An 11,634-nucleotide genomic window follows, 5' to 3' on the forward strand; every position below is an offset into this window, starting at 1 on the left:
CTGGTTTATTGACTATGCCAAAGCTTTTGTGTGGATCACAATAAACTGGAAAATTCTGGAAGAGATTGGAATAGCAGACCACCTACCTGCCTCCTAAGAAACCTGTATGCAAGTCAAGAAGCAACAGCTAGAACCAGACATGGAACAACAGACTGGTTTGAAATTGGGAAAGAAGTAGGTCAAGGCTGCATATTGTCACCCTGCTTATTTTACTTGTATGCTGAGTTCAGTTCAGTTGCTCAGTCATGTCCGACTCTGTGTGACCCCATGGGCTGCAGCACACCAGGCTCCCCTGTCCATCACCAACTCCCAGAGTTTACTCAAACTTATGTACATCATGCAAAATGCCAGGATGGATGAAGCACAGCTGGAATCAAGATTGCCATTATCAATAACCTCAGATACGCAGATGACTCCACACTTATGGCAGAAAGGTAAAAGGAACTAAAGAGCATTTTGATAAAGGTGAAAGAGGAGAGTGAAAAAGTTGGCTTAAAACTTAACATTCAAAAAACTTGAGATCACAGCATCCGGTCCCATCACTTCATGGCAAATAGATGGGGAAACACTGGCAACAGTGACAGATTTTATTTTGGGGGCTCCAAAATCACTGCAGATGGTGACTGCACCCATGAAATTAAAGGATGCTTGCTCCTTGGAAGAAAAGCTATGAAACCTAGACAATGTATTAAAAAGCAGAGACATTACTTTGCTGACAAAGGTCCATCTAGTCAAAGTTATGGTTTTTCCAGTAGTCATGTATGGATGTGAGAGCTGGACCATAAAGAAGGCTGAGCACCAAAGAACTGATGCTTTTGAACTGTGGTGTTGGAGAAGACTTTGGAGAATTCCTTGAACTGAGGAGATCAAACCAGTCAATCCAAAGGGTAATCAACCCTGAATATTCATTGGAGGGACTGATGTTGAAGCTGAAGCTCCAATACTTTGGCCATCTGATACGTAAGAGCCGACTCACTGGAAAAAACTCTGATCCTGGGAAAGACTGAAGGCAGGAGAAGGGGACGACAGAAGATGAGATGGTGGATGGCATCACCAACTCGATGGACATGAGTTTGAGCAAGCTCCAGGAGTTGGTGATGGACAGGGAAGCCTGACCTGCTGCAGTCCATGGGGTCACAGAGTTGGATATGACTTAGCAACTGAACTGAACTGATTACACAAGTAGGTCCTTCCAATGGAAAAGAATCAGGCTCAGTGGTAAAGAACCTGCCTACAATGCAGGAGAGGTGGCTTCAATCCCTGGGTTGGGAAGAACCCCTGGAGAAGGAAATGGCAACCCACTCCAGTATTCTTGCCTGGGAAATCCCATGGACAGAGAAGCCTGGTGCAGTACAGTTCAGGAGGTCACAAGAGTTGGACACAATTTAGGGAGTAAACAAAAACAATTACACAACTTAGGCAAAGTTATCAGTTAAATGAAGTGTTACCAAAAAAAAACAAAGAACAAAAAACCCCACTAGTTGTTATCCTATTTAGACAGAGTATCACTATCTACTCACTAGATAAGTTCCTAAATACTTGTGGGTAATGTAAATATTGATATCACCTACTTGATTTTTAAAGAATACTATCAAGTGTTTATTAGGCACTTGTTTGCATCTTTCTGTTAAGCATTTGACAGATATGACCTCTAACTCTTTACAGTTATTCCTACAAGGCAGCAAACATGACCATCCCAAGTTCACAGTTGAGAGCTAAGGCCCAGAGAGGAAAAGCGAGGTACCTCAGGTCACACAGCAGGAAAAGGGTGAAACTGACAATCTTATCTATGTGGCATGTGGTACCTCACGCCCTTCACTGATACATTAAACATATCTTGAGGGCCACTGTGTTCCAAGCACTGGTTTAATTGGAGGCTGGTGATTTTGACCTGAGAAAAGGTTGAATAGTTGAATCTGGCTTCTTCTGCAGTGAGTGCCTTGCCCTAGTTACAGTCCCCTGGATAGCAGACACTTGCTGAAGGGCCCAAAGACCATGCCTCTAGCAGAGGAAATACGAGTTTATAATCAGTCAGGGAAGATAAGGGGCTCCAAGGGCAGGAACTGGGGAAAGGCAAAAAGATGAGATTTGGGACTTCCCTGGTCATCCAGTTCACCAACTCAATTTTACATGAATTCCACCTAATATCACAAGTCAAAGGAAATTTTAGCACTCATATACAATAAAACTCAATTAAGAAACCTGAATACCTATCTTAAGATTGCACTCTGGTTTTGCAAATATTTAGTATGTGGTATTTAGTTCATACACCTAGGTATGTAAACTTTCCCTGTGGACTCCCTGTTTTATTGGAAGCACATATACTTTAAGATACAACAAATTAAATTTTCTTTCTCACTGAAAGTTTTTCTAACTGTAAGAGACTTTTCCACATTTCAATAGCATTTTTGTTTTTGTAGCACAGGTTCAGCCAAAGGGCATCCTTTCTCAGAGATCTTGATGGATATAAGTAATTCTCCATAATCTCTATAATCATTTAATGTTTTTAAGGCCAAAAAATGTACCCCAAAATCGCTGAGTAAAATATTTATGTGCTAGACCCAATTAAGAAAACTTTCCCCCATTGTTTCTAGACTAAATAAGATCCTTTGATGCTGATGCTGAAGTGTCTTTCAACAGTGAGAATTCAGCTAGAACACTGTAAAATTATAAAGTTTAAAATATGTCTGTGCTCAAGATCTAAATATTTTAAAATAGACTTTTCTTCAGGAAAAATATTTAAACTGTAATAATAATCTAACCCAAACTCTATCACTTAAAAACTGGAGAGAACTGAATATTTATCCTCTAGCACACAAACTATTATTTTTCCATATTTGAGCAAAATGTCACAAAGGCAGAAGACTCAATTTGTCATAAGCATTTACAGATATTAACAGATACCAAATTAGGCAATAATAAGTTAAAAATTACATCTTCTGTCTTTTAAGAAAATACAATAGTTTCCACAAATTCCTCTAATAGTCACTTTAAAGCATATGTTGATCTGTTTCAGGGAATTTACACATAAGGTTAATACCCACTTTAACAGAAGTTAAACTAAAGAAATTACAGAAGGGACATATCAGAACTATATTGAGAAATATACTTTGAAATATACTCTAAAGGCACAGTAGGGATGTGGGTAATATACTTACTTTAGAATCTCACCTAGAATTTTTGGCCTAGTGTAGTGAACCTTTCTAGAACCTGTCAGCTGCAAGCCCTCTGAAGACAGAAGAAGGATGTCCTTAACGTTAATAGCATTTAAAAAATGGGATTTTAATGAAAAATCTTTTCAGATAATTAGAATCAAAAAGGAAATCTAAATCTCCTGATGTTGATATAATCCAAAGATTCATTGAATGCCTATATGATTTTGGAGAAGGGGTCACAATGAAAGAAATGGTTCTTGCCTATTACAAGCTGATCTTCTTAGAATAAAACATCATAAAACAATATGTTAAAAAATAAATCATCACAATTAAATTAGGTAGGGAGTTCAGTATAAGAATAGATTCATGAAAAGAAAACTGTTAATCTGCCATATGATATTAAAAAGGAAACAGAAACAAGAAAGTTCAACAAATCAATAAAAGGAATCTTTCATTTCAATCACCTAAATTTATGACAAAGAAGGCAAGACTATACAAAGCAGAAAAGACAGCCTCTTCAATTAGTAGTGCTGGAAAAACTGGACAGCTACATGTAAAGAATGAAATTAGAACATTTCCTAGCACCATACACAAAAATAAACTCAAAATGGATTAAAGACCTAAGGCCAGACACTGTAAAATAAAAAACTCTTTAGTGGAAAACACAGGCAGAACAGGATCTTTTTTGATCCACCTCTTAGAGTAATGAAAATAAAGACAAAAATTAACAAATGGGACCTAATTAAACTTTAAGTCTTTTGCACAGCAAAGGAAACCATAAATAAGATGAAAAGACAACCCTCAAAATGGGAGAAAATATTTGCGAATGAAGCAACTGATAAAGGATTAATCAGAAAAATATACAAACAGGGGACTTTCTTGGTGGTTCAGTGGCTAAGACTCCACACTCTCAATGCAGGGGGCACAGATTTAAGCCCTGGCCAGGGAATTAGACTCCACACGGTGCAAGTAAAAGGCCCTGCATGGCACAGCTAAAGATCTGACCCTGTGTGCCGCAACTGAGACCCTGCTCAGCCAAATACATACTTTAAAAAACAAAACATACACACAGCTCATGTAGCTCAATTAAAAAAACAAAAGCACAACCCAATCAAAAAATGGGCAGAAGACAGACGTTATCCAAAGAAAACATACAGATAGCCAATAAACACATGAAAATATGCTCAACATCACTATTAGAGATATGCAAATCAAAACTACAATGAGGTACCACCTCACACCAGTCAGAATGGCCATCAATAAAAAAATCTACAAACGATAAATGCTGAAGAGGATGTGCAGAAAAGGGAACACCCCTATATTGGTGGGAGTGTAAATTTGTACAGCCACTATGGAGAAGAGTATGGAGATTCCTTAAAAAACTAAAAATAGAACTATCTTATGACTCGAGCATCCCACTACTGGGCATATACCCTGAGAAAACTATAATTCAAAGACACATGCACCCCAGTGTTCACTGCAGCACTAGGAACAATAGCCAGGACACAGAAACAACCTAAATGCCCATCAACAAAGGAATGGATAAAAAAGATATAACGTGTGTACACACACACAATGGAATATTATGCAGTCACAAAAAAGGAATAAATCTGGATGATTTGTAGAGACGTGGATGGACTTAGAGACTATCATACAGAGCGAAGTCAGAAAAACAAGTATCATATTAACGCATATATGTGGAATCTAGAAAAATGATATAATCTTATTTGCAAAGAGAAAGAGACAGAAATGAAACATATGGACACCAAGTGGGGAACGGGGTTAAGAGGAGGGTAGGATGAATTGGGAGATTGGGATTGACATGTACACACTACTGATGCCATGGATAAAACAGGTAACTAATACTGTATGGCTCAGAGAACCCTACTCCTTGCTCAGTTGTGACCTAAAGGAGAAGGAATTCCAAAAAAAGAGGGGTATATAGCTGATTCACTTTGCTGTATAGAAATGAACACTACATTATAAAGCAACTATATTCTAATTTTAAAAATTCTGCTTTTCAAAGCCTATTACACTCCAGGCACTGTAAATAAAATACATACAGGCCCAGCCTATGGAGCTTACAATCTCACAGGAAAAACACGATTAAACATAATTCATATACATAACTATTTAATAAAACTTGTGATACTTCACTAAGTCCTACAAAAGAAAAATAAAGCATGTAATACTAAAGGACTATATCAAAATACTTCAGACCAAGTACAGGAGGTTAAGAGCAGAGGAAGCTCTTCTGAAGTGATTTTTTTTTTAACCTGAAATCTAAAGGATGAATAAAAGTGAACCAGGTAAAGGGTCCACATGTAAAACCCTCGGAAACGTCTTACAGACATTCAAGAAATGCAAGGAGGCCAGTGAGGCAAGCGAATGCATGAGGCCAAGTGTGACTTGTAATGAGACAGGGAAACAGAATATGGAAGGTACTTAAAGGCTGTGTGTTTGAAACTTGGTATTTTATCTTACCTTAATCATATTTTAACATGTCACTGATGGCTTTGAAACAGGGGAGTACCAAAGCCTGAGCTGTCACACGACAGTGTTAAGAACTTGCTGCATAAGCCTACTGAACAGCTGAAGCACGACCAGCGCCAACTGCAATGGGACACAACATCCACCCCAGATTTCAAAGCCTTCATACCCCCCGTAAAATATCTTATTAATAATTTTAGGATCTTGAAATATTTCAGGTATATTGGGTAAAGTAAAATACATTACTAAAACTAATTTCATCTACTACTAGAAATTTTCAAATTTACACATGTAGCTCACATTATATCACTATAAGACAGCACTTGTCTGGAAGTAAGATTGAAGTAGCCAGAAGTAGAACGTCCATCCTAACACAGAAGATGAAAATAAAAGAAGCCAAATTCCCAATTCACTGTATTTATTGAAAACTAGGAGTCTACAGTCAAGAGTTGTTCTCTTCTTTTTCTAAAAACTGATCTACTAACAAATGCTTTTTTAAGGTTACCTTTTGAAAGATTAAATAGTAAATGAAAAATGAAACTTGTTTTCAATTTTTATACTTCACATTTCTATTTGAATAAAAACATACAATGTTTCAAAAATCACAATGAAACCAATAGGTTTAAGGCCTCTACATTAGCAAACTCCAGGAATTCAGATCTACTGTATCAAGTTGTGTTAGCCCCTATGTATTTTCCCGAAGAATCTGGTTTTCCCAAAAAATATTTGTGATTTCATTTTGATCAAAAACATAAAGCAGAAGGATGAGTCCTTGAAGGGAATAAATTAAAAGATCTTGTTGTTTTACTAATGATGAAGTGAAAATGAGTAAATGAATGAAAAGTCACATATAAACTGCAAACAGGAATTACTAGTGCTTACAAGAGTAAAATAACTAACCAGGAACTGGTTGTGAAGAAAAGTCACAGCAGGTAATTCCAAGATCATGTGCTTTTTCACTGTGCAGACACCTCATTTTATCATCCCACACTGTTAAATCACCACATGAGGAGCCAGTGACAAAGAGGTTTCCAGGAGGAGAAAATGCACAGGCCACTAAGGAGCCATCCTTAACACTAGCACATCTGAAATAAAAGCAAAAGAAAGGGGAATTTTCATTTCAGAGCATCTTTTACTTTATATTACAGTCTCTAAAAGCAGCTTGATACAGTAAAAGAAAAGGATAAATGGCTAGAACTAGAGAGAAAGGGCAGTAGATGCCTATAGAAATAAAATATCCTTTATATTCTATAATGGAGAAGGAAATGGCAACCCACTCCAGTGTTCTTGCCTGGAGAATCCCAGGGACGGGGGAGCCTGGTGGGCTGCCGTCTGTGGGGTCACACAGAGTCGGACACGACTTAAGTGACAGCAGCATATGCTATAAACGGAGATAGGCTTGCTAAAAGTAAGAGAATTTAAACATTATCCTAACCAAATCAAAGTCTATTTATCGTCATACTCTTTTCATTAAAATATACAAAGTTTAACAAAATAGCAACACCAACAATATCAATTGAGTTCCAATTTTTTAAAAGATACAACTATTTTTTATTGAAAATCATGTTATTGGGGGTGAAAAGCACATCCAACATTTGTATTAAAATCACCTAGAAACAACAGTAAGGACTTTCATCTCACCTTCAGTTATAAACTCTTTACGTAAAGAAAATCCTGTGAACAACTTAAAATTATCTAGGGAAGATTAGGAAGCACTGGGCTAACAATAATTCATTATTTTATCAATTAGGAAAAATAACCTGTTAAAAATCCAACAACCCATGCAGTGTCCCATCCAGCACTTAAATTGACTGCAGTGTATCATTTTCACATAATTACATATAGTAGAAAAATAATGTTAGGGAGACAATTTACCAATTGGTTAACTGAAAAAGATTCCTTGGCCGACAGCTAAATTTCATTCACACAAAACAACTTAAAGGCATTCCATTCTCTGTCTTCACTTTAAACTGTTTATTAACGCCACTTAAAACATATTTTCTTCAACACAAAGACCAAAAATCTAAATGAACCATAGTTGTTTACCAGCTACTATCTGTGCTCTGAGTGTTGTTGGTGAGAGGTAGGGTGGGGGGAAGGCACATTAAGCTATTTTAATTGGTGACGTTTAAAAGTTTACAGTTTTTAATGTGATTAATGTCACTGAATTGTACACTTTAAATTTGTTAAAATATTTTATTTTAGCATACTATATGTTTACAAATACATGATTTTAATACTAGGGAGTTGCAACACAACATTACCAGTGTAAATTCATTGATGTATTTTTATCCAAAAGCAGTTTTTCAGGTGATGTTTTTAAAGAAGTGGTAACACACAACACCATACTAATCACAAGGTTCCCTCTTCTGGGCTTGGTCAGTAATCCCAGTCAGGAAAGAGATGTGCAGGTGAGACTCACCGACAATTACTTTATTACTGAGAACACCTGAGCCATGCGTGACCAAAAAGCCAAAAATTACTAAGTTTTATTCAAAAAACTGTGTTTTTTTGGCCTATTAAAAAAAAAAAATCCATAAAGTTCTAACAAGATTAACCCTTTTTTACAAAAGAAAAAGTGGACATTTAAAAGACTCAGAGCCAAGCAAATCTACTTCAAGAATCATATTAAATATCTGTTTTATGACCTTCAGGAGACAGAGATCAAAGTATTTTTCCTTGAGATGTCTGAATTATCTACTTCAAGTCATCAAAAAAAAATTTTTGTAAACCTGGTAATAGGATTAAAAACGGAAAGGGTTTAAACATTCTTACCTATGTAACTTGTATGACTGTGCATTCCACAAAACAACAGTTCCATCAGATGCCCCTGATACCAAACAAGTGGAGTCTGGGGAAAATCGGCAAACTCTCACAGGGCTACCACTGGGCTGTTCCATCACCGCCAAAATCTGCCCGTTTTGAGTATCCCATAGGACAGTGGTACCATCTGTTGAACATGAAGCCAAAATATGTCCTGAAGGGGAGAAACAGCAGCAGTGGACAGCATAGGTGTGAAACTTCAATGGTGAGTATGGTACTTCGGTAAAGTCACTCAGGAAATATAGGCGAATTGTTTTGTCCAAGGCACAAGTAGCCAAGAGGGAAGAGGAGAAGGCACAGCAGTTGACATCATCATTATGATCTGCTAATGTGTGAATTAGTTCCACCATGTTCTTTACTGGAAAATATCCTGCAGTTTTTAGATAAACGTTACTTCATCCTAGGAATCAAATAAATACAACTCAAATCAATACAGAAGAGCCAAAATCAATTAAAAAACTTGCTCAACAAAAGCTTCTACATTCACATTTTTTAAAGACAATAAATTATACCTGGGCTAAGAATATTTGGAAAGAAATAAAGCATGTTAAGACTATAATCGCTGATGATAAACACACTCACCAGTGCCATACCAATAAAGTTCCGGAACTCCTGAAAAAGAACCTGGTCAAGTAACTTCAAACTGATTTGACAAAATTCTGGGTATTTATTTCACCTTTGAAGACTTCCCCTTTATGAACTGCTACTCAACACTGCCTCATTCCAGATTTGCTAATTTCAAAAAGATTTTTCACTACTTTAACAAACTCTTGCTGCTTCTTCCATAGAATGGAGCCAGAAGTACTGCTCACCTTTAAGATGTAGAACTATTAAAGTTAATTCATAAACCAAACAAAAGGTTTCCTTGTCAATTTAAGTGGTAGTGTTGAAAGCTATCATGTCATGGTACGCCATCTTGTATGACAAAGAATAAAAAGATATAAAGACTTGATGTGAAGAATTAATAAATGAAGGAAATTCAAAGAATGAGTGCCACCCCCCCCCACCAAAAGTGGACTTAGCTGGTCTGCACCTAAGACCAAATTTATAAATTTAGAATAAAATCCAAACTCCTCACCAAGACTTACCAAACCCTGTATGATCTGGCTCTTGCCTATCTACTTCTCAGACCCCAACTACTTCCCCTTTTCTTCTCCCTCCCTTCTTTCCAGCCTCCCTAGTCAAAATGGTAAATTTCAATTTCAGTGTCCTTTTTCAGTGACTTTCCTAATCTAAAGTAGCTCTCTATAGGCTAGCACATCACCCTATTTTAATCATCAGTGTAGCAACTGCCACCAGCTGACACTATTCATGGGTCTCCCCCTACTAAAATGTAAGCGCCAAAGCTGTTTCTCTTATTTCTGTATTCACAGCATGTAGAAGTGTTTGCACCTATTATGGTTAAATATTTGTTGAATTAACATTTTCCCCCAAATCTAGTTGAGTTCTAGCCGCCTTCAAACAGTATTTATGAATATAATATGAAATAACCAGAGAACTGTTAATAAAAATAAAGGTACTAACACTGAAAAAAAAAAAAAGTGGAAAAATGATGTAAAACGAGGCAATAATCAGCCCTGAGGAACAGGTGTAACCTTGAATTGTAAAATTAATCTATTATTCTAATCTTATTTACAGAAATCTTTACAAATAAATGAAACAAGCCTTTTCCAACATTTCTGATGTCAAAAGTTCGGCCTCTTTTTCAAACTCCAACGAAGTCTAAAAAACAGACAGACCATCAAAACCCCTGGTATTTGCAGTGAAAACAAACCCAATCAGGTGGTCTTCTGGAGAAGTCCCAAATCTCAACTGTGCAAGTGCACAAAGATAATTTCCCAAACTTTTGCTTCCTCACCCTTCTGCCACTCAGCTTTCTGTGAAGTTCAAGGTCCTAGAATCTGAAGAGCAGGAACGCAATCAGCTGAAGTTCGTTTGGCTTGGGGGTGTGGGCGTCCACTGAGACCTCTGCCGACCCGCCAATCTCCCGGCAAACTGAATGAACTCGCCAGTGGGAACACTCGCATCCCTGTCTATCGCAAAGCCAACCCGAAATGTGCCAAGAATCCTACATAAAACCAGCGAGCGACTCCCCCACATCTACCTGGGGACCGAGGATTTGCTCAACTCCGAGAGCCGGTTGGGCTTCACTGGACCGAGCGACCCGCTGCAGGAACGCGGCCGGCGGGAAGCGCGGCCTTCCGGGGCGCGGGCACCGGCGCAAGGGATTGGGGGAAACTGGGACTTCCACTTCACGCCGTGAGGTGCCTCCGGCTCCTGGGCGGAGGCCGCACAACAGTATCTCGCTCTGGTCAGTATCCTAGCCGGTCCCGGTCGCGCGCTTCGAACCAAACGCCGGGAAACCAAGGGTTTAGACACCCCGGCGGGCTGACCCGAGCCGCACTCCCGTACCTGCCACCGCTGCTGCTAAACTGGCCCTTGGGCACTGGTCCTTTCACGTCGAAGACCCAAAACGCCAGGGATCCGCCCTCAGGTGCGCTAAGAGCGCCAGGGGACACGTGACACGCAGGTGAGGCGGGCGTGGTTGGAGCCCGCGGCCGCTCAGAGGCAAAAGGACAGACCCCGCCCACCGGGGGGCGGACCGCGTCGCGGCGCATGCGCGCCCTTCCGCCCTGTGATGAGGCGGTCTGAATTCTGGCTCTAGAACTCATTGGGGAAGACTGATGCTGGGAGGGATTGGGGGCAGGAGGAGAAGGGGACGACAGAGGATGAGATGGCTGGATGGCATCACTGGCTCGAGGGACATGAGTCTCAGTGAACTCCGGGAGTTGGTGATGGACAGGGAGGCCTGGCGTGCTGCGATTTATGGGGTCGCAAAGAGTCGGACACGACTGAGCGACTGAACTTAACTGATACTGGGAAAGAACCTTTGAAAAAGAAAGTGAAGTCACTGAGTCGTGTCCGACACTTTGCGACCCCGTGGACTGTAGCCTACCAGGCTCTTCCGTCCACAGGCTTTTCCAGGCAAGAGTACTGGAGTGGGTTGCCATTTCCTTCTCCAGGGGATCTTCCCAACCCAGGGATCGAACCAGGTCTCCCGCATTATAGGCAGACGCTGGAGAAGGAAATGGCAACCCACTCCAGTGTTCTTGCCTGGAGAATCCCAGGGACGGTGGAGCCTGATGGGCTGCCGTCTATGGGGTCG

General features: G+C 39.5%; 1 protein-coding gene across 2 annotated transcripts in view; it reads right to left on the bottom strand.

Moving 5' to 3' along the window:
• The window catches only part of WDSUB1 (WD repeat, sterile alpha motif and U-box domain containing 1), a 68,087-nt gene extending 57,040 nt beyond the window's left edge, over nucleotides 1-11,047 (bottom strand). Inside the window, exons 1-3 of one of the 2 annotated variants that reach the window (XM_005904130.3) lie at nucleotides 10,881-11,047; nucleotides 8,421-8,868; nucleotides 6,546-6,730 (exon numbers count right to left, since the gene is read on the bottom strand). In XM_005904130.3, coding sequence (XP_005904192.1) covers nucleotides 6,546-6,730; nucleotides 8,421-8,818 — 583 coding nt within the window. In that variant the 5' untranslated portion in view covers nucleotides 8,819-8,868; nucleotides 10,881-11,047. Of the gene's footprint in view, nucleotides 1-6,545; nucleotides 6,731-8,420; nucleotides 8,869-10,572; nucleotides 10,859-10,880 lie in introns of those variants that run through there. The other variant, XM_070357370.1, reaches the window with a different exon arrangement.
• Nucleotides 11,048-11,634: the final 587 nt, after the last annotated feature.

This window comes from Bos mutus, chromosome 2 (genome assembly GCF_027580195.1).
Source record: "Bos mutus isolate GX-2022 chromosome 2, NWIPB_WYAK_1.1, whole genome shotgun sequence".
Lineage (NCBI taxonomy): Eukaryota > Metazoa > Chordata > Mammalia > Artiodactyla > Bovidae > Bos > Bos mutus.